At 44.4% G+C, this 27,657-nt stretch overlaps 1 protein-coding gene across 2 annotated transcripts; it reads right to left on the bottom strand.

Moving 5' to 3' along the window:
• Positions 1-405: 405 nt before the first annotated feature.
• lman2 (lectin, mannose-binding 2) lies at positions 406-8,500 on the bottom strand. 2 transcript variants are annotated; one of them, XM_063492626.1, is made up of 8 exons: positions 8,292-8,500; positions 6,250-6,368; positions 5,995-6,112; positions 5,454-5,536; positions 2,779-2,940; positions 2,563-2,677; positions 2,356-2,475; positions 406-2,189 (listed from the first exon to the last, which is right to left on the bottom strand). In XM_063492626.1, the coding sequence occupies exons 1-8, from the start codon at positions 8,425-8,427 to the stop codon at positions 2,029-2,031; spliced, it is 1,014 nt and encodes a 337-aa protein (XP_063348696.1). In that variant the 5' UTR covers positions 8,428-8,500; the 3' UTR covers positions 406-2,028. The 2 variants fall into 2 exon arrangements, with proteins under 2 accessions (XP_063348696.1, XP_063348704.1); XM_063492634.1 differs by lacking the exon at positions 5,454-5,536 and adding an exon at positions 5,309-5,388.
• Positions 8,501-27,657: the final 19,157 nt, after the last annotated feature.

Below are 27,657 nucleotides of genomic sequence, written 5' to 3'. Positions count from 1 at the left end.
TCAAATGTGCTGTTAGCATGTTAGCAGAGCGATGCTACTGTGAACCGAGGAGCTATTGTCTTGATGTGAGCTTCTACTCAGGGTTTTTTCTTCCAGTTCAGAGCAGAAATGTTTTTGTTAAGATACTGGATGTTGTGTTTTTCTCCACAATTTTAATTATAAGCTAGATATATTGCTGCTAACAGCAACAGGGATGAGTCAGTTGGGCTTGTGAATCATGATTCATGAGTCAGTAAAGTGATTCTCGAGTATTGAATGATTCGTTCATGATTCGCGCATCACTAGCTCAGAGGAGGTTCGTGGATGAAGGGACATGCAGAGGGGCGGAGCTACAGAGGAGGATGCTTTACTATCAGCAGAGTGTAAAGTAATGATGTCATAGACGTGGAATAATCACAAACAGTCTCACGGTTAATTTTTTATTTTATTTTAGTACATTATTTGTGACGAGAGGAGAGTTTCAGGTCTCTGCAGAAAAACCCACAGAGCGGCTTTAAGAACAGAAACCAATAAAAACGCTTTGAATGAAAGATGACGGAAAAACGTGAGCAAAGCAAAAACCCAAACGAACAAAAAGGAGACAATGAGAAATTATTATTCACACTTGTTCTCCGAGCATGATTCAAACACCGCGTCACACAAACTGAAGACAGAGAAGGCCGTACTCTACGTGAACTCTGACAATAGCTGCTCTCCACAAACACACAAACAGCTTTAATGTTTCTAATGTTTCAACTCGCTGTGAACTTTACCGTCTGTTTCCAGGACAATGTCTACTTCAGTTAAAACAGGAAGTGACCGCACCATCCCTCCGAGCTGCTCGCCGTCCCCTTAAAGTTTGTACAGCCTGACGTGTTTATGTCACGAGCGATGAGCAGAGTCCTGATGGGTGAACGCAGCAGTAAATATTTTATTCTGAGGCAAGCTTATCAATTTCCTCTGACGTTAAACCAAACCGTCGGCTAACCATCAGAACGAAGCTTCACAGACGCCATCGAGTAAACCAGGGGGCGTCGACAGGCTGATGGAGACTGATCAGAGCAGAGCGAGCACACACACACACACACACACACACACACACACAGACTAAAGTTGTTCTCTGAAATAGAAAAAAAAAAAAAACACTTTCAGGAAATCCTGGATTGAACTGAATGATTCTGATTGGATGGATAAAACACAACGACGAATCAAATCGATCAGGCCGCGGCCAAAGAGTCCTTTCTATTCCCTCATGCGTCTCTAACTTCCTGAAGGCTGCAGACACAACCAGAGCCGCTGAATCCCACCAGCACTAAGGAAAGGAGCTTCTAAGTGTTCTTTATCGCCTCCTTCGGCAGAGGAGACAGAGGAGGCGACGACGAGGCCAATTCGTGTCTGCGGCAGAATGTAACACGAGAAACTGACCCTAACATAACGAACATGACACCTTTATTCTGACTGTTTGAGTCCAGCTGCAGTGAGAAGCAACGTGGATGTGTGTAAGATAATCCTCTCGTCTCCACGGCAGACCCACGTTAACACCATCGCTGTGAAGCCGGCTGAGTGGGAGCGGTCAGACTCGTCACGTTTAACGTCCAGCAAAGCCAAACAAATGAGGGATGTCTGTGGACTGTTGGACCGCAGCCCGAGGCTCCGACTATAATCTGAAGCCTTCCCGTTGGCTGTGATGACTTCTTTACACGAGTTTGTTCCTCACAGGTCGGCACTAAACCAGCACCAGCTCTCCTCTGTAATAAGAAACCATCTTCATGGATCGAAGCCACGTTCAGCGCTCTGCAGCAGAACACACCTGATCAACAAAAAGCAGGCGTAACACGCTCTTTAAGAAAAAAAAAAAACCCCAAAGTTTGTCAATGAAAGGAAATCGAACCCTGCAATCATCACCTCCCCCCCGCAGTGCTTCACAGATACAAACATTCAGACCATCTGTAGAAAACAAATTCACATTAAGTGTGCTCAATCCATCATCAGGAAACAGTTTATTCCTCTCCAGTAAGAACACCAGTCTCGTCCTCCTCTGCCTCCTCCTCAGTAAAACCTTTTGTTCCTCTCCTGTCTCCTCTGGAAAACCACAGCTCCCACCACGGCGCACACCACGATCCCCAGCAGGGCGCACAGCAGCAGCAGGAACACCTTCCAGCCGGTGAGAGGCGTGCTGCGGAAGTTTCCGGTGGGATCATCGATGTTGTCTGAGAAGGAGGAAGAACATCCACCATCAGTTTACTCCATCTGGTTTTAACTGTGCTTTTAACCGGAATGTTTTAGAAGTCTGAGAAACATCCCGCCCCCTTGTAGCCCTGCTGAAACACTCTGAAGCACTTTATTCTAAATAAAGTTTTGGGTATTTGAATCTACCTTTAGGGGATTTGAGGAGGCTGACGCTGGGCTCGATCTTCGTCCAGTCCAAGTTCTCCTCTTCAGCCGTGTGTTCCACCATCAGCTGGTAGAGCTTCATGGAGATGATGTCATGGTTATCTGTGAAGAGTCGGTGAAAACACTTCGAGGTTTAAGAACACGATTTTAACAATCAGTATTCCTCCTTCACCGGCAGCTCGGACCTACCCGACAGGTCGCCCGTAGCTGCCGAAGCCCCAAAGAAATATCCCGTGGGAAGACGAACTCCGCCGATGTCGATGCACTCCTTCCACTCGTTCTTGTCGTCCACGTCCACCATCACCTGCCGGGTTACAGAGGGGAGGCAGGACCAAAGGTAAAAACACTGCAAACGCTCCACCTCAAACTGCAGTCGCAGCAGAAACCGAAGGTGCGGCCACTTACCGTCAGTCGCCCTTTGGAGTAGCGGATGGCGAGGTACGTGTCGTGATCACGGTTCCTGATCTCGGCAGAGCAGCCTCCCAGCTCAGACGAGCGGCCGTCTTTCCCGTGGTCGTAACTCACCGAGCCGTTGTTCACCATGGCTGAAATGTATGGGAAGGAGCGCTGGCAGCGGACAGGAAATGATCAGTACACGAGTCCTACACAGGCGTTACACGCTTCAACAGGACCAACAAATACGTCACACAAAAACAAAACATGTCCACATGACACATTTGACGTAATCGGCACAAATCGCGATGGCGGTTGGTTGCGTTTACAGTGACGTTCACTTCCTGCTGAGCGTTTGAGCTCTGACGAGGGTAAAGGTCTCATTAAACACTCGAGTGCTTTTTCTCTCCTTGCTCTGATCCGACTGAAAACAGGGAAAACTGAACTGAAGCCTGTATCAAGTCAAAGTCACAAACCTCAGCTGTTCTTCTGGGAGCAGTGTCTTTGTCTAGGAGACAGAACAAGGTGCCGAGTAGGGATGGGTATCGTTTAGGTTTTATCCGATACCGGTGCCAAACCGGTACTTTTGAAACGGTGCCGGTGCTTAAACGGTGCTCAAACCGGTGCTTAAAGAATGGAGAACACAAAATTGGTCCAAAAACCTTTCATGTTTAGCTGTTTTTTTTGTAAAAAAGATAACAATATTAGCCTTTTCTGCAGCTATAGGGCATATATGGTATCACTCTTGGCTGGAAGCAGTGCTTAAACAATGGAAAAAAAACACAAAATTGGTCCAAAAACCTCTCATGTTTAACTGTTTTCCCACTTTTTCTTTGGTCATTTTAGCCTTTTTGGCCAGGGTGAAGGGAGTATCTGCCATCAAACAAGAAGACAGCCGCATGTAACTACGACGGTGTTTGCTAGTTCACCTTACATGCATTAATTTAATAACGTGGTTAGCCTACTCAACGTAAATTACACACGAACAACATTAAGCTACTCACGCAGAGAAGAACGGCTGCTGCTGCCATCATCATCCTCATCATTTCTGCTACACTGGCAGGGCTAGGGGCCAGGACTCTACTCTTCGGGTTTTTGGGGGATGTTGCTAACTCCGGGTCCGATAACAGGCACCACACCCGCAGTAGATGTGCACGGTGTGAGGTCTCGCAGCAAGCTATCAAACACGGCACATTTCTCGGCTTTTAAAAAAATGCTATGCGTCGCCAGGTGTTTCATCGGATTCGAGGTGTTACCTCCTTTGACAGTATCACAGTATCACCTTAAAGCACTTGTTGCAGGCTGCTGAGTTTGCATCTTTTGCTGCGAAGTACAGCCAGACTTTTGACCGCTTGGCCTTGGGCATTTTTAATCTGTAGCTCTGCTCTAAAAGAACGTACGTACCTGGGCCCGCCTACTATCCTCGGAAACGTAAAATGATTGACTAGAATTGGCTCAGGGAAAAAAAAAAAAAAAAAAAAGCACCGAAATAAAGCACCGAAATGTGCGCTGCTTTTCGGTCTGGTTACTACCGTTTATGTCAGAACCGGTGCCATCATGGCACCGGACACCGGTACCCATCCCTAGTGCCGAGCACATCCAGCCTCTGTACTGCTCACCAACAAGGGTGATACAGTCACAGTACTCTGATTACAGAGCTCTGTCTTATGCTTCGAGTGGAGAGGATCCTCTGACATTTTCAGACGCACTTAAAATGACCGCACCTCGGCCACTAGAAGGGCCGCAGAGAGGCACGTACGCTGGAGCGAGCATTGGGGTTTCAGGTCGATAAAACCCTGACACTATGTGAGTAAGGGCATTCCCAACATTAGCTCTGAAAGCTGTTCAGATTAGGGGCGCGTTCTGTGTCGTCTTCCTGCTTCTTCTGCGTTTATTTTGACCCCACACAAGCAGTTTCTTTTTTATTGCTCCCTCTGTGAAGCATTGTGTGACTGTTTTTTAAAAATCAGAGAAAGATTTCTAATACTGACTGGGCTGCAAAGCTCAGATTGTTATCGATTTGGTCTGATCAATACACACACACTGTCTAAAACATCAGTATTAGCATCGTAATCCAGTCCAATTTAAGATATATCAAAGACATTTAGTTCTAAAAATGTAATTTACTGTATTTCAGACATTTGCAGACTTGCTATGGCTGTTAACTGCATTTCTGTTGAAACCGGGGCCTTTTCTATGTGAGTGACACAGAACAGCGATAAGGTGACACATCAACAAACAAATGTTCTGTCACTTACGCTGAAGTGGACCTTTTCTGCTTCTCCTTATGTCCTGTCATATCTTCTTTTCAATATTAAACATGAACAGAGTTCCTAACGATAAGGTCAGTGTATGCACAACTAATCCCGTGTGATGTCATAGAGGGGAGATGTCATTATAACCCCACCCCACCCCGGCCAATCAGACTTGGAAAGGAGGACGGCGAATAGGTCCACTTCAACAGGCCTGCAGCGTTTCACAACGAGGAGACAGACTGTGCACTGAGACAGCATGCTGACGGGGAAAACCTGCAGCCACTCACATCTGTCGCATCATCGTTAGAGTAAGTATCTATAAAGACGGCAAGCCCGTGGAAGACGGCGCTGTTGGAAAACACGGGCCCTGCAAAGAAACAAGCTGGTCAGTCACTTCGGCACACATGCACGCACACACACACACACACTTACATCCATCCCATGGAGGTCATTGCGGAAGGTATCCAAAAAAATAGCCAGGCCAAGAAACTGATCCTGGTTTCCAAACACAGGGCCTAGGATGGAGGCAGAGATGAGGTGAGACGTGAGCGAGACGCTTTGTGAGGTCAGCAGTGATGAGATGACAGACACGTATGGAGTGACACACACACACACAGGTTTGGATTTACAGCCGTCCTTCTGAGCTGCAACACTTTACATGCTTTTTCCTCCTGACCATGAAGCGGTTAACAGGCGAGAAGGGGCCCGCAGTACCTCGGCCTCACAGAGCTGCATGTAGGGCTACGTTTACTCACCGCGAACACGCCGCAGAGCCCGACTTGAACAACTATGCCGGGTTATGTCGTATACAAAGAGAAAGAGCTCCACCTTCAGGGAGGTCAGGCTGCTCAGTATCTACACTTTGCCTTCTTAGGCCTCAGTTTGGTTGCAGCAGAGAATTCTGGGTAAATCCAAACTCTATATGAAGCTCCTCCACACCAGCCGGACCTTCGCAGCGAAGACCCGGTGTTACCTGAATGCAGCCTGTCCTTCGTGTACCAGAGAGCGATGCCGTCGCCATGGAGATTCTTCTTCCCCGAGCCGTGGATTTTAAACTGCACGTGCATCTCCCAGTCCTTCAGGTAACAAGGCTAACACAGAAACAAGCTGAGGGTTAGACACTACTGAGCCAAAGCCTACGACTCCTCGTCTCAGCGAGGAGGCTTCAGCCACACAGAGGGGACATTTTTAACTTTAAATGATTCTCTGTGATTGCGCCTCGCCTCACCACGGTGTTCCAGATGGATCCCTGCTTGCTCCTCTCATCTGGAGTCAGGCGGACGTACGAGCTCGTCACCAAAGTGCTTCCGGAGAAATCCCACTGGCTGGATGGGCTGCTGCCGACACCTGCGGGAAAAACAGGCAAACGCTCAGACACACATGAGCAGGTTAAGCACACAGACTCGGTGCTGTGTCAATACCGTCACACCCAGCAAACATTCACACCTTCTAAAGCTCACTAATAATGTGGCTACACTACACATACCAGCGTGGCTACACTCTTGGATTAAGATGTAATCATCATTTTGTTAAACTTGCATAATGACATTAAAGAGTGTTCAATCTAATCTGGAGGACTCGCACCGAGGCACTTTTAAAGCTTCTTTTAAACTCTGTGAGCCACTTACACCATGTGTGAATTTGACTCCCATGGCTTGACTCCTGGTTGAACTCTGTAATCAGACATCCTTACACGCTCAACAGGGAGGGTGGAGCTGATTTTGTAGAAGAACTAACCAACACACGCCTGATAAACTTAGAAAGGAAAATCAACTGTTTGCTGATGATATGCAGAATTATTCATTTATTTAATCGGTTGCAGCATCGCTGCCTGCAGGAGGCACTGTAGGGGTCAGCTGTAACGTGTCTGAGTCATGTTAGAGCACTTCATGGGCTCTGGAATTGGTCACCTGGAGGGCAGCTGTGCGCTGAAGCAGTATGATCAGGAGGAACAGCCCGATCTGTCACTGGACCTGTGTGCTAAAACGGTGTGTCTGTGATCAACACCATGTTTAAACATGTCCGTAAGTGCACGTGGCACCAGGGCGCCCTACGTCGCAGGTCCGTGATTGATTCTGTAATCGTATCATCAGATCTGGGGCGTATGTTCTGGAAACTTGGCTGAAGGAAGGAGCTGACCTGTCACCTAATCACCGCCTGGTGCTGAGTTGGATCAGGTGGTGGGGGAGGATGCTCATACCCATATACATAGTCAGGGTGTGCTGTGAGCATCTGGCAGAGGTCCTGGTCCTCGGGATCTACAATTCCCAGCACCAGCAGAACCTCAACAGCATTCTGAAGGACAGCGAGTCTGAGTGGATCATGTTCCTCACGTACATTGCTGTGGCAGCTGACAGATACTGGCAGGCCAAATGAAGCGTGGCTGCAGGAGAGCCGCTGAAGCAAAAACTCAGATGTGGAGGGAGATCAGCACGATGCACTCTGACAAGCAGTTAGGTGTCTCCTGCTTCTTATAAAGGACACTGCTACTCTGAGCACTCAAAGCACCTGTCAGCTTACACCTGCCCACCAGAAGATCGATCCTGCCTGAGAATAAATCTGCACATGAACCTGAGTGACCACAGACTGGTGTGTGTGTGTGTGTGTGTGTGTGTGAGTGAGAGAGAGACACTGTACACACATGAACATGCTCAGATCCAGTAAATATCAGCATATCAGCAGACTTTTTCTTTCTTCAGTGAAGTCCGAATTACTCGATTAAAAGATTAAAAGCAGCCTCAGACATGCAGAACGATTTTAGTATTCACCGAAACGATCTTCGATTTGTTCCCGTTTCTGTGAATATTAATAGTTCCATGCCATGAAGCAGACATGCGCGTTACATTAATATATTTAAGTCAACTTTGGACTCGTTTTTAGCCGGGATATGTCTCGCAGTGCGCCATTACACAAATATGTAGGACTGATTTTCTTCACTTGCGCAAATCTCTAACCTTAGCGATGCGGAGAAACTAGTTCATGCTGACTGCAGCCTATCCTTTAATAATCTGTGTGTAGCTTCCTGATACAAGTGAGTCATATTTGGTGTGTTTTCCTGTCAGGAACTATCGATCTTCCAGCTCCCCACCAGCGAATGTTTCGGGACTTTTAACCCCGCAGGAGGACACTCTGCCACACGGTCTTTAAAAGCCCGTAAACATTCAGTGTAAGATGAGTGTACATGCAGGCGGCTCGGAGCCTCCGCTGGGCCCGAGAAGCCGCGGAGACGTCCCCGAGTCTGCGGGCTAGCTCCCGGGCTAACGCTCCTACCTTGGTACGGCTTCGTTAACGAGTGCTCCCGCTTCAGGTGCTCCGCGTTTCCGTCCGTGATGTCACAGCAGACCAGAGAGAGCTCCAGCAGCACGAAGAGCAACGCTGAGCCCCGAAACGCTCTGCAGCCTCCCATTTTACCCGAACAGCACCGAGAGAAACTCTCACCACCAAGCTTCTTCCTCTAAACTCCATAAACTGGTCCGTCGGCTGTTCTCATCCGGACTGAAACAACAAAATGCCACATTTATAATCACCCCGACGATTGTTCGGCACCATTCTCCATCCTTTGAAATTTGCACTCATTAAATATAAAACCACACAGGCACAAAGGCTTTGATTGGTGAGATAAAATAAAATATAATGACGAAGACGAAACGTTAAGCTGTCCGCGTTCCCGTACGGAAGGTTTTTGTAGACGGTAAAGATTTTGCTAGCCAATCAGAAACGAGCACATCGCAATTTAAGCCAATCAGCGATGACGTTGTTTTTCTATTACTCGTACACTTGATGGCGACAGACGGCAGGAAATATAAAACAGACTGTGGTCATGTGAAGGTTTGTATTCTTCAGTCAGGCTGAAAACAATGACGATTTTAGCTTTACAGAGAAGAACAACTCTACAATTCTGCTCACAGAGTTGTAGTTTTAGTGCGTTTCCATTACACTCTGTCAAACCACGGGTTGTAATTCACAATATCAGTCAAATCTGGAATAAGTTTCCCCCTGTGCCCCTCATGGAAACTTTACTCTATAAATGTAATGTATTTAATGAAGCCATGCAAATGTTACATTCATACTGTGAATATTTACACGTACTCCAACTACATACAGATGATAGGTACGAGAAATTTTCAGTTCTGAAGAACACACTTAAGATAAGATAAGATAAGATAAGAACTTTATTTATCCTGAGGGAAATTCTTTTGTCATGAACATGCTCACTGTGGCAGGAGGAAAGAAAAGAAAAAAAAAACGAGTGCACATGAATAGAATAAAATAAAATACAATAAAATAAACTCAAATAAAATAGAATACAATATAATACAATAAAATAAAAAATAACATACCTATCAATACAAGTGACATACGTCGCGCAATGAATAAAATAGTGTAGCAGCATATAATGGGAGAATGAGACAAACATTCAATCAACAACAAACAGATGAATAATAGTATTGCACAACTGAGTAAAAGACACATTACATTAATATTAATCCTAATTCATCTACAGATGACTCTTACACTGACTCCTACACTCTTAAAAAACTACAACCAAATGATTTTTACTGCAAGAGTCCCAGTCTGAAGACTAAAGCTGGTTTGTGTTCTCTGAGCAGCTGTGATCATCAGTGTGATGGATCCATCAGGGTCTGAATACACTGCAGCAGCTTCATGTCTGTGATGTAGTGGAGCGGAAGCCAGCGTTATGTTTAATCTGTTTCAGATAGTTCACTGCAGGAACCTTCACAAAGTGGATTCTGGATAAACCTTCAGGGCTCACATCAGCAGGTGGGATAGGTGAGAAAAGGTGAGAGCAGAAGAAAGTTCTCAAAGATCAGGAGCATCTTTTAGCAGTGACTCCTTCTGAATCATGTGCAGGAATTTATTTCCACCGAGGAATAAAAATTAAACAAACAAACTAAAAAACATCATAATTCATTTGTTTGAAAAGTAATCAGAATGTAGGCGCACCACTATTTAGCTTTTTGACAAAGTAACTAGTAATCTGTAGCCTATTACATTTAAAAGTAACATGCACCGTTTAAGGAGAGGAAGCTTACTACTCTGTGAAAACTTACCTGTGTGTTTGCAGACCTGAGTCCTGTGCTTACCTGCCCGTCTCCTCCTTCCTCTCAGGACACCTGTTGGCGATTGTTCATTGCGACCTGAATTACCCCGTCTCACCCCGCCTGCCTTCACTTGCTCACCTGCTTGGAAACCTGGAACTCTTTCCTGGAGAAAATGAGGAGAAACTCACCTGCTGCGAGGAGACTTGACCTGAGTATGAAAGCTTTAAATCTCTTGACTGTGTTCTGCGTTTGAATCTTTTTGTGTTTAAATAGAAACCTCGGCTATATTTGACATGAACATGCACCAGAGTAACAGCAAATATATGACCAGAAATTAGGAGGAGAATAAGATCACAGCATATACAGACAACTGAAGAAAACAGAAAAGGGCAACACCATCAAATCAAAAACGCCCGTCATCTGAGTGCACGTCTGCCTGAGTCACCCATAAGCAGAGCATCTCATAATGTGAGACCAAACTAGATTAAACGAGGAGTCCAGCTTCAGAGTTTTCTGTCTGGCTCTCTCTCCACCTCCATCACACCGTAAATGCCACGGCAGCTCCTCTGCAGCTCGGTGACCCACCGGTCTGTCAAAAAACATTAAAGCTGGTGTTTAACAGCACTCTGCCCCCATTTTTATTGGACTGAAACAATGTGGGGAGCAGGCATGCCCCGTGGAGGGATAGGATTTCACCAGCAGGTCACGTCCGAGCGTTCCAGCTCAACTGTAAGCCACAAAAACACCGTTTCCCATCAGCGTTTAGAGGTTACACACCATCAACCAAAACGTTTTGGGCTGTTGCTGAGTGTGTGGAGCTTTTCTGCACATCAGTATTGCACAAGCAACACACCTGCACACAACAAAAGTCAGCAATTCCCCATCAGTCAGACACAACCAGCACCTCACTGACTGTTTAAAGAAATGTGGCTGCCAGAGAGGGTGTAGACCAGGGGTCCCCAACCCCAGTCCACGAGGGCCGGTGTCCCTGCAGGTTTTAGATGTGTCCTTGATCCATCACAGCTGATTTAAATGGATAAATTACCTTCTCAACATGTCTTGAAGTTCTCCAGAGGCCTGGTAAAGAACTAATCTTGTGATTCAGGTGTGTTGACCCAGGGTGAGATCTAAAACCTGCAGGGACACCGGCCCTTGCGGACTGGGATTGGGGACCCCTGGCATAGACTGTACCTGCTGTCAGCACAGACACTGACAGACATTTGGAAAGGAAAGATCTTGGTTTTCACCCTGAATTCAGGACTTTGGTAATTTCTTTATTTTTTTCTGAATGACCTCAGGTGTAAAAATCTACATGAAGGTTTTCTGTGTATGAATGTCACATGACCTCAGAGGTTAAATCTCTGAGGAATGCGAGCATCAGTCTGGAGGTATCACTTCTCCAGACAGCAGCGGGGATGCTGATTATTACTTCACCTTCATTTCTCATCATACTCCCATCGCTGCGGAAGACGCGATGACCTGGAAATCCTTTGGCATGCTGCCGGAAACAGAACGGAGTCTGCTCAGTCTCATTCTGTACTTGTCTCTCCTCTGTGTCAGTCTTTTCTGTTTGCACACACGCTTGCTGCCAGTCAAACAGTTGAGTCGAAGCGTTCCTCTTTTTTCCTCTGACTTTAATCTGAGTGCTAATTTCTGCACTGCAGCATCCTCTGGGACTGGACGCTCCCCTCGCCCACATTTCATTTCTTGTGCAGATCGGGGGATTTCATTGGCGACCTTCTGATCATAAGCTGGCATCTGAGCCCCGAGGCCACGGCTGCTCGCTGTGTTTCTCTGTGAAATGACCCTCTCATGTTGTTTGGCTTCCTCGTCTGATTTGGACCATTTTACATCTGTCTAAACTGCATCAGATCGGCCTGTTCTGAAGTAGATTACACGGAGCCAGATGGCTTTGTGGTTCAGTGGCGTGCCCTTGTGAAGTGAACGAGCGAGGAGCAGCGGCGGGGAGGAAGAGGAGGGCGCTGAATCAAAACAGGAAAACAGCTCAAATATTTATGGAAAACACATTTTTACATGCAGCTGATTTCCATGTTTCACTCTCCGTGTTAAACTTTAGCAGCCTGCTCCCTTCATTCAAGATCTCACACATCCGTTCCCACAGATCGGTGATAAAATAGAGGGCAGTGTAAAAACTGGTAATATATTCCTGTCACCCTGAGATCAAACACAATAACTCTGATTCATTTTAAAAATCCTGCAGTTCCAAGTTAACGAGCAAACGGGTGCATTGCTGAGTGATTTGGATGGACTGACCCTTTAGATTACCCGGGGGCAGAAAGAAAAACATGAAAAATATGATTTCCCACAACAGAATATTAAAACAATCATTTGAACAATAATCTAGTTTATTTCTGGTCTGTGGATTCAGCCTCTCCTACAAACCAGGATCAAAGTGAAGATCTTGTGTCCAACATTATAACATGAAAGTAATGAATGGACTTTAAAGCTTCTATGTTAGTGCACAGACACACAGCAAGCAGGTGAAACAGATCAAACGAATCACCCTCTGAGCTTCCTGTTTCCAGCTCCGAGCAGCTTCACCGTCTGCAGATGAGGACGAGCCTGAAGCAGAGGCGGAGTGGACGCGACTGTGTTAAAGTGTCTGAGGAGCAAAGTGATCCCAAGTTTCCTGCACACATGAATTCAGTTTTGCTCTTCGGTTATCTCTGGACTCCTGATGTCTCAGACCACAGCTGTACACATCTGTAGCTCACGTGTGAACCGCGTAAGTAATGGGAGCAGAGCCGTCGCAGCAGTCCTCTGAGGGCCAAAAGCAAGTCTCTGCAGCCCGCGTCAGTACGCAGACTTACGAAAAGCATAGATTGGAGCCAGAGGCTGAGAGGATGGTGTGGACGTGACAGGACCACAGAGCGGCAGGGCGGGGTCACTCTGGAATTTATACGTCCACGCTTTATCTACGTGATGAAACTGTTTACCTTCAGACATCGTCAGGCTGGGTTTGGAGGATCCAGTCTGTCATTTAAAATCACAGACAGGTCTTTTTTTAGAGCAAACCTCAGTGTTTGGTAAGTGTTACCTGTGGTCACCGTGCAGGTCAGCTGATCAAGGAGATGCTTGCAGGGATTGCACTGCTAAAAACGGTTCACAGCTCAGCAAGTAAACTCAAACCTCAGTGTGTTTATGTGATGGAGGCCATGGGCCCACTGTTTTTACAACTATTTGCTTTTTTCTGGGTTTTTGGTTTGAACTGTGCTTCGTCTCTCAACTGTATCTGCCATCCTACAGTACATTTTACCGGGGTGTTTCTGCTTACATCTCAGGTTACTCCAAACTATTTAAGATCCAGATAAGAGATAAGAGTCTACATACAGCTCAGGGTCCTGCGGTCCAGGTGGAGCTGCTACAGGTCTGTCCAGGCTGTAAACCACCCGCAAAGGTCAGCCAAACGGCTCAGAGCTCCATCGTTTCTTTCTTACTTTCACGAAGAAACACAATAGACATGTGGATTAAACCCGGTTTAGCTGGTTAACAAAGATTTCACATGCACGTTTCAGTTAACAGTCTGGTGAAGGTAAAGTTTTTAGTTTGACCAAAAATGCATAAAGTTATCAGAACTTTTTCCTTGATTGGAAAACATGCAGGTATGATGTGATGCTAAATTTTCAAAATAAAAGCATGTACATAAAACACACGCAATAAAAAGCTATTAAAATAGTGCCTGCAGTGAAGACAAAGAGACATAGAGTGTCATTTGTGTTTTGTTTTGTGTGTGTGTGTGTTGTGTTTGTTTGTTTTTGTCTCTCTGTATGGACAGACTGCAAATCAATTTCCCACTGGGGACATAAAAGTTACCATTGACATTGAAATCTATTGAAAAAAAAAAAAAAGACACAGACACTATAGAAAGGTTAAATTAGCTTCCACCTGTAATATATTTTCCATAAAGAAATACTGACTGCTGTTTTTAGCTCAAACTCTAGACGTGCAGCTGCTGTAGATTTGACTACATTCCAGCTGTTTTTCTCAGTTTGGTCAGTATCTGCAGGTCAGCTGCAAACTGACTTTTCCTTATGAGTGAACATTTTCACACAAAAATGTGTTTCATAGGTTATTATGTTATTATCTAATAGTTCACATCAAATGTGGTCCACGAACGTAAAGTGAGAGCAAGCAGTCGTCGCGTCCTTCATGCTACAACAAACCTGAAGAGTGTGGCAGACTTCTAGATTTCTAGATGATCACCAATGCTCCACTTGGAGAGCTGATGTTAGGGCATGCTGAAGCTGTTCTGGACACTTGTGCAGGGTTTGCCTTTGACGGTCACCTGCCTGCCCATCTCCGTCTCTCAATGCATCAAATCTAAAGTGCAAATACATCAAAACCATCTGAACTCAGCAATGGAGCGAGAAATAAAATATGGTTTACATATCTACACCTCCTGAGAGGACAGTAATTTGGAAAAAAGCTGACACCGAGCTCTGAACATGTCTCCTGTCAAATCTCATAATTATATAATTACAAATCAAATTTAGCTTTAAATGCCAGCAGCTTCCTCCAAACGCACCACAGACTCATTCACTAAACTTTATAATCGACTCATATTCATTATGCATTAAAAAACCCACACTGGCTCTTTAATGTCATCCCCATTTCCCTTTAAAATCATCTGAGACTGAGAATTGGAAATCATTAGTGCATGGCCTGATTGCAGCGTAATCTCTAATCATGACCGAGGTGATGGTCTAATTTTACCCACCGACACGCAGCCCCCAGAGTCGGAGCTAAAAACCACATCTAAGTCAGATTTGGGATGAAAGTGTGAGGAATGAGACATACAGAGGTGATTCCTTCAGAGGCCGCGTGCAAAAATAAAACTCATCGTTGCACATTTCTATTTACTTCTATTGTTTTTATCTCTTCAGCGCCTGCCATGTCTGCAGCGCTCCACTGTTCATCTGTGCAGCTTAGATAACGCTTTTGCTTGGACCGAATGAAACGATCGAAATCCCTGCGACCAGCGATCCCTGGGAATTAAACACACACACACAGACATACGCACAAACACACACACTCTGAACCTAAGGCCAGCATTGTCCAGTGATGCCGGCCCTCTGCTGCACTGAGATAGTGTTCACTGTTTAATTGTCAGCGTCTGATGGATGACTGCACACGTATAAGCTGGAGCATTACACCAGAAAAGGTCAAATGCCAAACACTGTAAACAGCGGTTACATAAAGTTTAGTGTCAGTTATTCCAAACGAGAGCTCTCATGAAGCTGGCTGTCACCAAACTCTCCAAATTTAGTGTGTGGTGATGGTTTTGGAGGTTAAAAGAAAGCATCGCTGTTAACAAACAGCTCGATGACATTAATTGGGACAGTTAATACTTTTATTCTTACTTCTTCAGGTACCTGGTTACGTTAAAGTCACTGTTTCAGTGCTGAGTGCCTCATTTTAAATTAACATACAGGGAGACAGATGATCTAACAAGCCTAGGCTGTGCAATTGAGAGACACACCAAGGTAACAGGAAACAGCTGAAGCTAATCAAGCTTACAAAAACAGGGGAAGTAAACCTAAGACTACCAAAATAAAACAGGAAGTCACTAGCTAAACATAGAGATGGAGTCTTGACAACAGGGTTAAAGGTGACTTAAGGGAGGCACGACTAAATAAAAGAATCCAACAAAAGCATCTCCAAAATGTGTGCAGTATATTGTCCTCATGCTTTGGTTCACATGTTATTGACTGGATTTCACAAAGATGCCATTGAAGAGGACTCGTGCACTCATCGGGCAGCCATCAGCACCCCCTGGGAAAAAGTTTTGAACTTCATTAATCAAGAGATTTGGCACTGGTAAAGCTTCATATCATAGTGGGTTGCTGAGAGACCTGCAAAATAAAAAATGCACGAACCATATGAAGGCTGCCAAAGTCCCGAGTGTGAGAGAGGCCTGGATGATCCTTCCTGTGCAAGCCCACCAGAAGCACATTTTCAAAACTCCAGGTGACCTCGTTCTCTAGTTAACAAGATTTTCAGACTCGTCTGAGATTTTTAGGAGAGGCACCTACGGTATTAATTTGAAAAATCCTGCTTTGCTTTGTTCTCAAGTTATGCTCTTCACAAAGTGGGGTGTCCACGCCCAGTGGGGTAACAGTCTTTCAGGCTGCTGGGAGTGAGCTGATTGAAAGCTGGGACTGAGCCCACTTTGTGTGGCTGCAGCTTGGTATATTTCTACCAGCTTCCATGCAGACACACTTCATATATGCTTCATATTTTAAACGTGCTGAGTAAAATTTACAGACACACTGTGTGGAAACCTTGGTTTTTTCAGGTTTTTCTTATTAATGCCAGATTTTTTTCAGAGTTTATCTGAAGTATGTCACATTTCTCTGTTTGTTGTGCACTAAATGCCCAGATCGGTCTGCATTAACAAAACATATAATCAAGTGTTCACATGCAGTGATGAGAGGATGTGTCTAACGACACATTACCATCAAAGAACAGGACAGGTGAACCAGTTTCTCAGCATGACTAAATGACATCACAATGAAGAGTTTTATCCGAGTCCTCAGAGCAGAGCTGATTGATCTGCAGCCTCTGACAGACAGACAGCAGCTGCTCTCTCTGATACTGCCTCTGGTGTCTCGCCCTTTTCTTTTTTAACCTGCGGCTTTGTGTGTCAATAAAGAATGACTCACCTGGGCTCCCAGAAGACACAATAAACCCTCTAATCTCTCAGCGTCCTCTCTCACTTGTTTTTATGAAGATTCAGTGCAATTAAAATCAGCCTATGCAGATCCAATTTAAAGTCCAGTGTCTGTAGTCATGGTGACGGGATCAAATGTACACCGTATGCTGCCTTTATCAATAAAATCAAACTTTGAAGCACCTTTCATCCATCCATCCATTCATCCGTCCATCCGTCCATCATCCATCCATCCATCCATTCATCCGTCCATCATCCATCCATCCATCCATCCATCCATCAGTCAATCCATCCATGCATCCATCCATCAGTCAATCCATCCATCCATCCGTTCATCCATCCATCCATTCATCCATCATCCATCCATCCATCCATCCATCAATCCATCCATCAGTCAATCCATGCATCCATCCATCCATCCATCCATCTATTCATCCGTCTGTCCATCCGTCCATCCATCCATCCATCCATCCATTCGTCCATCATCTATCCATCCATCCATTCATCCGTCCATCCATCTATCCATGCATCCATCCATCCGTCCATCCATCCATGCATCCATCCATCCATTCGTCCATCATCTATCCATCCATCCATTCATCTGTTCATCCATCCATCCGTCCGTCCATCCATCCATTCGTCCATCCATCCATTTGTCCATCATCTATCCATCCATCCATTCATTCATCCGTCCATCCATCCGTCCATCCATCCAGTGGATAAAATCATGCATTGCTGGATTAAAAGACTTGAAAAGCGCTGTGTGATGGTGAGACGATTTCTGGACACATGCTCATGCTGTTTGCATTTGCATTCGCGGTCCAGCCACAATGTGTTTTTAAAAAACAGAAATATCTGTCAGATTAATGTAATAAACAAAACAACATCTGCAAGTGCTTTGGTCACTAAAGGTCTGTGAGCAACCAGCTGTGTATGTCCTCTCTACGAACACAGAGCAGCTTATTTCATGTGAGCACATGATTATGGACGGACTGTCACAATAATCAGATCATTATCATAAAGCTGTGATCACTCAGCTCAGTGAGGGAACAAACTTCAGACGAACAGAGTCCCCACTGAGTCAAAATATCCTTTTTATGTGTTTTAATTATGTTCTAATTGTTAAAAGAAGATTATGAATCAATTCTGTACATCGGGTTTAAGGAGGACATCTTTGATTTTCCATTCAGGACTGAAAGAAACAGCCTGATGGTTCTTTAATGTCAGCGTGTTGGCTGGGATCAAAGCAGTGAAGAGAGTGAAACATGTTTAACGATGCAGATGGAAAGCAGCTCTTCTGATTAACTGTGTTGCTTTGTGTGTGAGACCGTTGATTGTGTGTCACGCTGGAACGTCACTGCTCATCGTATTCTTGTTCTTCTCTTTCGTGAGGTCTTGCCACAGCCTCGGCCGGATGCGAGAACACAGAGATCCGAGAAAAGCTTTACTGAAATAACTTTATTTAAAATGCCTGTAAATGTTTCTGCGGCAGCTCAAACGGAGACGGCAGCAGGAGGAAGGTTCAAGAGTGTGGCCCTCGGGCCACGAGTTTGAGACCCCTGATTTATGGATTCTCAGCACAAACTGGGCAAAATCCACAAAGCCAGCTAACCCAGGTGTGGAAATCATTAGTCAGACCTGAGCAGGCTCAGTGTTGGTGAGGCGCTGCAGATCACAGCCTCAGTCGGTCCATAGAGTTTTGTGCTAAAGTGTTTCACAGGATCAGCATATTTTTTAATGTCTTCTTTTTATTTTTATTTCAATAACCAGCTCCACCTGTAAGAAAACAGCACCTAATTTGAGTTTGGCTGTGTTCAGCTGTAGGTTTAAGAAAACCACCGGGATATGGAGCTCTGACCACCTCCCGATTGTCTGTGGCAGCCAGAGCAAACATCACCTTCAGTGTCAAACTGACCCAACTTTCATGTTGGAGACATCCAAGAATATCCGTAGACATCCAGGCCCGAACACAGCACCAAGGGGGAGTTTTAGTCTTCCACTGTGCACTTCTGATGTGTCCCTCAGTGTCAGACTGTCAACAATGAGCTCCACTGAAACATCCTGAGGCTTTTTTAGGGGACGAATCAGCACAAACCACCCTAAATGTGTGCACTCGTTCACTGCACATGCTATTTCTGGCCACCAGCAAAATCTTCGCTGACTTCTGGGCCTGCTGGTCTGATTCTTGCAGCTTCATCATCTCCTCCAAAGTGAATTTTGTGTTGAAAGGCAGTTGTTTAGCATGTGGTCAGAACAGGACTTCCTGAAATACATGAAAGCAGTTCAGTCCTTCAACAGGAGACAAATGTAATCAGTTATGTTTTCCTTTTTCATTAGCAGAATTAAAAATCCCCTCTCCCCGTCCTTGCTGCCCAATACTGACGAGCGTTATCTCGCCCAGAAACAGCAAGGACATTATTAACCTCTGCAGCAAACCGAAAGCAAAGAGAAGGAGCAGATAAAGAGGAAACATGGCAATGAGGAGATAACGTTGTGCTACTTGGAAAGCCGTATGAATCAATGTGATAGATTACACTGAGCTTTAAAGTGATTACCCAACCACTCCACCGGGCATGATAAATACCCATAAACCCCCTCTGCCAATCTTCTGTAGAGGACTGGGAAGCATTTAAAGATGGACGGTCTGTTTCTGAGGATTTGGACAAATGAGAAAGCAGCTGCAGGGCAGTGGGAAGTTTGAAAAGCTGAAATTACACTGAGCGGGAGAGACGAGAGGAGAAAAGAGCAATGAAAGAGGACGAGATAAGAAAAGGACCCAAACGCTGTCACATGAATGAAAGATGTCACGGCAGCAAACAGCTCAGCGCTCCTTTCTTATTCCTGGTGTGTTGAAGTAGAAATGTCAGCTGTTCGTTTCTCTCTAATTTGGCTGTCTCTCCTTTTGTTTCTGTCACTGATTTTTCTAGCAGAGATCAAACTCCATCGTCTGACCTGCAGGGACGGGCGGGTCAGCTGATGCACGACAGTTAATACATCGATCAACATCACATTCCTGTCTCATACTTTATGCCATTTTTTCAGAAATTAGGTTGAAAGTAGAGTGTTGTATTTAAGGACCTGCTGATGTGCTCAGACCATCAAACATGTGTTCTCAGAGACTGTTGCATTGTGGTTTGTTTATTTTTAGAGAATCTTGTTGAGTCGGCCGGTGCTGAAAGCATTTGGTTTGCCCACCAGGATTTTCTGAAAGCTCCTGAATGAATTCATAAGGACTGAAAATGAGTCTTTCAACATCTTTACTGCTGAAACGAAGCAGCCAGAAAACCCGTCAAACAGCTGAGAATTACAGCGGCACAGACAATGAGCTGAAAAAATACTAAAAGTCAGAGAAAATGATTTATGCTTAATGTGTTTATGCTTTACTCAGAGAGGAAAGGACTGAATGATGAGCTCTGTCTTCATGGATATATGGGAGCTCGAGTGGAGAAACGCTTCCTCTGCTTTTCCGAAAACAGATGTTGGCACAGGCGTCTTATCATCGAGGCCAGCTCGGCTCTGATTTACTAATGCTAAATATCTGATTCTTTAATGATTCGAAAACATTTCAGTGGACAGCATAAAGCGATGGCACACTTTACAAACATGACTTTCATTTGAACTTCCACAGTCTGCACATCCAAGGCTATGATAGATTTAACAGATCTAACAGGTGAAACACGTTCATTTATTTTCTACTACCAAACAAAACCATAAATAAGCTGCGTGAAAGTCTCCTTGGGTCCTAAACACAGTTTTGAAGGAGACTGAAGCAGGGAGTCGTTAGACCTGGTACCAAACATGGTGGACACCTGAGAAAACACCATTACTAGTTGTTACTATTACAGATTACTCCTTACTTTTCTTAAAAGTAATACGCAGTATGTTACTTAATTACTCACCTCAATAAGTAATTAGTTATGAGACAGGGATGAAACTGTCTCATAATTATCAGTTAACAGTATAAACCTGAGGCTGCAGTTTGTTTTTGTTTTTACCTATGAACTCAAAGCAAAGATGAAACCATCCTAAACAGACTTCTGAGCGGTCGTCACGGTGATTCTACTGTAGAAACCTGCACAGGTAGAAATGAGACTGACTACTCAGCTCTGCCTCTGTTACCTCTAAAAAACTGTTGTGCTATGAAACCCCAGGCTGAGTGATTTCCTATCATTGTCTAGGTGTTTAGAAGGTGAGGGGTGGAGCTGACTGACAAACTGGATACTGCTTTCTGATTCGTTGATTGTTAGCCAGTGAACATGAAGTGGATAATGCTCCTCTGTCACTCCTTTAACGACAGTTTTTACAAAAAGGAGCCTTCTCCTTGCAACCTGAAGTCTTTTTACAACCAGCAGAGTCGCCCCCTGCTGGACATGAGGGGAGCATGCAGGTTTAGGCACTTCTGCCACAGCTTTGCTTTTCACTCCATTGGTCTTTGATACCGTCTGTCTCAGACACCTCCACCTCCACCCTGCACACATGTCATTGAAGCAGGAGGGGCTCTAAAGCCCCTCAACATGCTGCACCACTGACAGATGCTCACTTTAATAATTCAGCAGCATCGCTGTAATAAACTAAATGAAATGGCTTCTGTGCAAATGTTTACCTGACTTGGAAGGTGTTTCATCATTTCATTCTTGTTTTTGTTGTCATAAATTTTAATGAAGAGCAAGAAAGAAGAAAATATCGATGCAGTCAGAGAATTTTGTCTGAATGAAATTGAAATTGTACAGGGACACGATCCGAGTGGCAGCAGATGCTGAAGTTCCTGTTTCTGTCAGAAAAAAGGCACCGGCGTCCTGAAGCAGCCATATTTCTACATAATCACTTAATTAAGAGTCTAGAGTGGCTGCAGGTGGGTGTAGGCGACAGAAGAGACACCACGACACACAGTCCTAGAAGTTAATTTCATTAAGTCCTTTTTTAGGATGAACAATAAAGCAGATATTCTGAAAACATTTGAACTTCTTTAGTTCTGACACAGATGCACCAAATATCTGTTTAACATGGGAACCAATGAAAGCAAGTCAAACACACGTTTATGCCTGTTTGTTTATTCTGGTGCCTCAATGCTGGAAAAAACAGGTTTAGCTCCGAGTGCACTCGCCTCTATGAACACAAACTGTACAAGCGAAAGTTCCCCAGAGAAACAGAGAAGCGACCCAAACGTGAAGAAGAAAGTTCCTCCTCTAACATAATATCTGTCAGAGCATTTGCCCCAGAAGACCCAGACATCTATTCCCGCTAGGTGTGTCTATCACATATTCAAATTTCAGCAGGCTCCCCATGTGCTGCTGACGCCCTCTACCCCTCTGCCTCTGCCTCTCGTTCGACTAGGCCAAACCTCAGCAGGGAGACGGTGTAGTAATGAGGTGCCACAGAGTTCACAGAGTTTTTGAGACAAATAAGCAGCATGAAACCTCAACTCTCTCAGCCTTTTTAAGAAGTCGCTGACAGAGGGAGGCTCCAGCAGCCCAACCACACTCCTATTTTACACCGACCTGTGAACGTGTTTAGATGTTTCACATGTTTGTGACATCAGATCAGTAATCAATAATCCAAAACCACACAGTGAAAAGTGAAGCGCATCCCTGTCCATGTCCGTACCCGGAGCTTAAACCATCGACGTATCAGAATGCCCCTCGCTCCTGTCTCTATCACCGCAGACATTTATGCTCTCACAGTTGTGTGGGCCACTTCACGCTCGTAATCGTGATGTCATCAGAGATGTTCTCTGGCTGCGTCTCTGATGAGACGACATGACCAAAGTGGTCAGAACTGAGTGCAAAAGAAGAGGAAAATGAAGCCTGGTTGACCCAGATGATCCTTTAATCAGAAGCGTTTTGCATCTTTGATTCATCAGATCGGTTCATTGATTGGGATTTGGCGTCTGTGCCGACTGCTAAGAGTCAGTCATACTTCCTGGCTTGTGTAGCCACTAGGTAACAAAAGCTCAACACTGCCCCTAGCATCCTGGAGCACTTCTGTTGTGTTTTGTACATGTTTTGGAGTTTGTACGTGCTTCAGAGTTTTTACGTGTTTTGGAGTTTTTACGTGTTTTGGAGTTTGTACGTGCTTCGGAGTTTGTACGTGCTATGGAGTTTGTACGTGTTTTGGAGTTTTTATGTGTTTCGTCTCTAGGGGCCACCGTAAGTATACTTTTATTTATTCACTCCACATAAAATGTAATAAATAAATCATATAATACAAAAACCAACTATTTACATTTCAACTTTTAACTATTTAAATTTTCAGCTTTTTCCTTTTAAACAAATTTTAAGTGAAACAACACAAAACACTGCAAATCACAACACAATTAAATATAAACATGAAAAAATATGAAAACAAAAAGAAGATGCACATTCTCTGTCATATGGGCCTGCATGAATAAACTTTCTGAATCCTTTATCATCCGCAACTGAAAATAGTTGTGGATGATTACTATACCTTTCTAATGTGACGTTGTTGTCCCTGGCTCTCTTTCTCTCTCTTTCCCTCCCGCTCTGTTCCTGTGTTACCGCGAGTGTAACTACCGCCCCTCCCCCCTCTTCCCAGCGCAAGCACAAGGCTCGCATGCGGAGTGAAGCGGAAAAAAAGTGCGAGAGAGAGGGTGAGCGAAAGAAAAAAAAACCCACGGCTCGCGTCGTTCACTTCAAAGAGTTGGCTCTAAGAGCCGTTTCGTTCGCGCCCGACACAACATCCTTGAACATCCTTCAAAGGCGCCTCTTCAGAATACGTATACTCACAGTTTAATTTGCGTGCAGTTTGTCACAGTGTGCCTTCAGCCGGCATAACCCGTCTCCAAATATCACTTGCGAGCTGCTGCTGCTTTTGGGGTGACTTGCTGGAGCTGAAAGTGCCTTCATTTGAAATAATCGTGTGTCAGAGTCAATACCACAGCCTGTCTGTTGTTTGCTGCTGCGAGAATAGAGATTGACAGGTAGAGCTGGATTAAGTGTTTGTGCAGAGCGCTGAGGTGACATGAGAGGTAATTGGCATATTAGTGTCCCGAAGATAAAAAGAGCCTGACGTGTCTGAGTGTTTGGATGTGTCATTCAGTAACGTTGTTGGTTTCTCTCACTCAGAGCCTCTTTCATCTGTCTTAGCTGTGTTTTGTCTGAATTCACATCTGTCCTCAATGGTCTTAAATTTAAAAAGGTTCTCCAGAGGCTGAGATCCTCATCTAACACTCTGTTACTTCACTGGTATTCAAAGGATTTCTGTGTGTTACCAGTGAGGAAAGACAAAACACAGTTAAGACAGATGAAAGAGGCTCTGAGTGAGAGAAATGAAGAGCTTGTATAAACGCCGTCGCTGAGTGACACATGCAAACTCTCGCCTCTTTGACTGACAGGTGGACGGGGGCAGTCTAACTGCAGCTTGCTCACAAAGCTCACCGAAAACTCAGGTCTGCATCCTTCTGGTCACTCGAAAGCGGTGATGGCCAAATTGATGCAATAACCCTAACCTGTTTGATGAAGTTACACATGTGTGTGTCATACATGTTCTGTCTACATGTGAGGCGAGCAGTAAGTGTCACTGAGCGAGATCACATCTGTCTGTCTCCTCTAAACGGCCCTACATTAACGAGTCCTGATTAAACCACACATCTTTCTGCAGGCCAGACATCTGGCAACATCACAGCAGGGGCTACCAAGAAAAAGTGATCTGTCATCCTGCGACAGCTCAAGGGAACAACATGACATTTGATTTCATTTTCCTAATTTAGCTCATTAAAGCACACACACTTCACTACTGAATCCAGGTGGGCATAACAACCATTTACATGAGAATATTTTTATTTCCAGCTTCTGTCAGTGCAGGGATGTGCAGGTAGGCTCTCCTCTGTGCTGCTGTTGCTATGGGAATAATGTATCTAGAGTGAAAGACTGCACTCAGCTTATTTAGTTTAAGCCTTCAACTCTGGCAGCTCTAATCAGAGCTCTGAAGAAATGTGAAATAAATGTGGTCCAAGCACGAGGCTGTAATGTAATGCTTTTATTTTCTTAAGCCTGTCATGCTCCTCAACAGCACCTCAGTGTCTGCTCCACCCAGCCTCGGTCCATAAAATATTAACGGCTTTTAATCTATTGATTTGTGGACACAAAAACATAATTTGTGTTAACGCCACGCTGACTGAATGTGAACAGGACTATCTGCTGCTGGCTGACAGCTGACTGAGGACCCAGAAGCTCATAGCAGCAATCCAGAGTCAGCACAGCGATGGGAAGACGTAACGAAATCAGCCAGGGAGAAACCAGACTATATAACTGGAACCAGGAGGAAAGGAGTACCAGCAGGAAAACAAAGGAGTGAAGAAAGGCGAGGTAAAACTAGCAGGAAATAAAGAAATATCACTGAGACAGGAAGACCAACACCAGAAACTTATGAACGCAGGAGGATGAAGACACGAAGAACATAAAATCAAACAGGAACCACAGAGACTGGGGGGGATCGTAGCAGTAAAGTGAACTCCGAAAGAACATGACAAGGTGTAGGGACGGACTGCGGGGCTCCACAAACGCTGCGGAGGAAAAGTGGACGGAATATGCACATGCAGCAGCTCCTGATCAACTTTTAGATTACAGCTTGGCTTTAACTGCATGCTGTTACCTGTAAACTTCTCTGCTTCCCCTGCTTTATGTCTCTTATTGTTTGTCTTTACTCAGACATACTAAGCATTAGTGATGTGTCGGTAGCGAACAAAACGGCTCTTAGAGCCGAATCTTTGACGTGAACGACGCGAGCCGGCTCCTTATCGCGAGCCGTGGGGGTTTTTTTTTTCTTTCTCTCACCCTCTCTCTCGCACTTTTTTTCCGCTTCACTCCAAGCCTTGTGCTTGCGCTGGGAAGAGGGGGGAGGGGCGGTAGTTACACTCGCGGTAGCACAGGAACAGAGCGGAAGGGAGAGACAGAGAAAGAGAGCCAGGGACAACAACGTCACATTTGAAAGGTATAGTAATCATCCACAACTATTTTCAGTTGCGGATGATAAAGGATTCAGAAAGTTTATTCATGCAGGCCCATATGACAGAGAATGTGCATCTTCTTTTAATTTATATTTAATTGTGTTGTGGTTTGCAGTGTTTTGTGTTGTTTCACTTAAAATTTGTTTAAAAGGAAAAACCTGAAAATTTAAATAGTTAAAAGTTGAAATGTGAATAGTTGGTTTTTGTATTATATGATTTATTTATTACATTTTATGTGGAGTGAATAAATAAAAGTATATTTACGGTGGCCCCTAGAGACAAAGCACGTACAAACTTCAAAACACGTACGAACTCTGAAGCACGTACAAACCCTGAAGCACGTACAAACTCCAAAACACGTAAAAACTCCATAGCACGTAAAAACTCCATAGCACGTACAAACTCCAAAACACGTAAAAACTCAGAAGCACATAAAAACTCCAAAGCACGTAAAAACTCCATAGCACGTACAAACTCCAAAACACGTAAAAACTCAGAAGCACATAAAAACTCCAAAACACGTAAAAACTCCATAGCACGTACAAACTCCAAAACACGTAAAAACTCCAAAACACGTACAAAAGACAACAGAAGTGCTCCAGAATGCTAGGCGCAGCGTTGAGCTTTTGTTACCTAGTGGCTACACAAGCCAGCAAGTACCAATGACCGGATTTGGTGTGTGGTAGTAACAGGTAAATGAACTTTTTTTTTTAAATTATTTGAATGTATATGAGTGCTTGTGTATAAATACACAAACAATACACATATGCTTTCAATTGTGTAATTTACGTGATCTAGGTAGCTCTGTTTTGGAAGTTCAGTTAACGCTAGAAATGTGTTTTGGAGTTTGTATGTGTTTTGTCTCTAGTGGCCACCGCATATATTTATATATAAACATATATAAATAAAACCACTTTTTTTTTACATTAGTAATTCCTTTTGTGCATAATTTTATATTGTTGTTAATAATAAATTAATTAAAGCAACAAAACAACCTGAAGAGCCGGTTCGGCTCTTTTTAAAGAGCCGGAAATCCCATCACTACTAAGCATGCAATTACCCAGAAAGCCTCTCCTCATTCCACTAATAAACTCGCCAGGACCTCAGCGGCAGTGCAGGCCTAAACCTGCATGTGCAGGTGGAGTCTGCTCTGCCGCGGCTGTGATGTTCAGTATGGCTGAAGGAGAACCAAACAGTCGAATAAAGTGGCGCGTCTGAAGGAAAAGAAACTCTCTGCGCCTAAAACCACGAGCGTCGGTCGCGGCTCTGCTTCAGTGCAGTGCCATCTGAGGAAAAGTGCTGCTGTCACAGCTTTTACGAGCTTCAGCTGCAGACGCCGCTCTGTTTAAGCAGACACGATGACATTACTATGAATAGATGGCGTTCTTTATTACTGCAGACAGAAGTGTTTGCCATTTGAATTTAACAACTCAATTAACAAGCTCAAGTGGGAGCCTGCATCATAGAAATAAATGCCACTTGTCCTACTTATGATTATGACTAGGAGGCCGACGTGAATTGTTTTTCACAGCTGGGGGGTAGGGTGGTATTTATAGTAAATTAAACAGGGAGGGGGGCGAGGCTAATCAGTGAACTTGCTGCTGTGTTTAGTTTGGTTGGAACCTCGTAAAACAGCCTCATTACATCTCATACAGCATCATTTTTATGTCTATCATCTCCCACTGCTACCTTCCTCTACGGCGGAGATTTTAAAATCTTCACAGATTTTGCTTTTGTCAATCCTTTATTATTTATCTTCATTATTATTCTCATCTGGTTTTGTCAGGTAAGGATGGATGAGTCACCAGATCAAATCTGCCTGCAGGTAAAAATAAAATCATTGATGAGATCTCACTCTTTTTAATGCGACGGGAATAAAAACAGCAAACTGTGCTAACAAAACCAATGATCTTCGTC

Source organism: Pelmatolapia mariae, linkage group LG2, assembly GCF_036321145.2.
Source record: "Pelmatolapia mariae isolate MD_Pm_ZW linkage group LG2, Pm_UMD_F_2, whole genome shotgun sequence".
Classification (NCBI taxonomy): domain Eukaryota; kingdom Metazoa; phylum Chordata; class Actinopteri; order Cichliformes; family Cichlidae; genus Pelmatolapia; species Pelmatolapia mariae.
The sequence above is the reverse complement of the archived record's forward strand: the minus strand, read 5'-3'. Positions and strand labels throughout refer to the sequence as shown.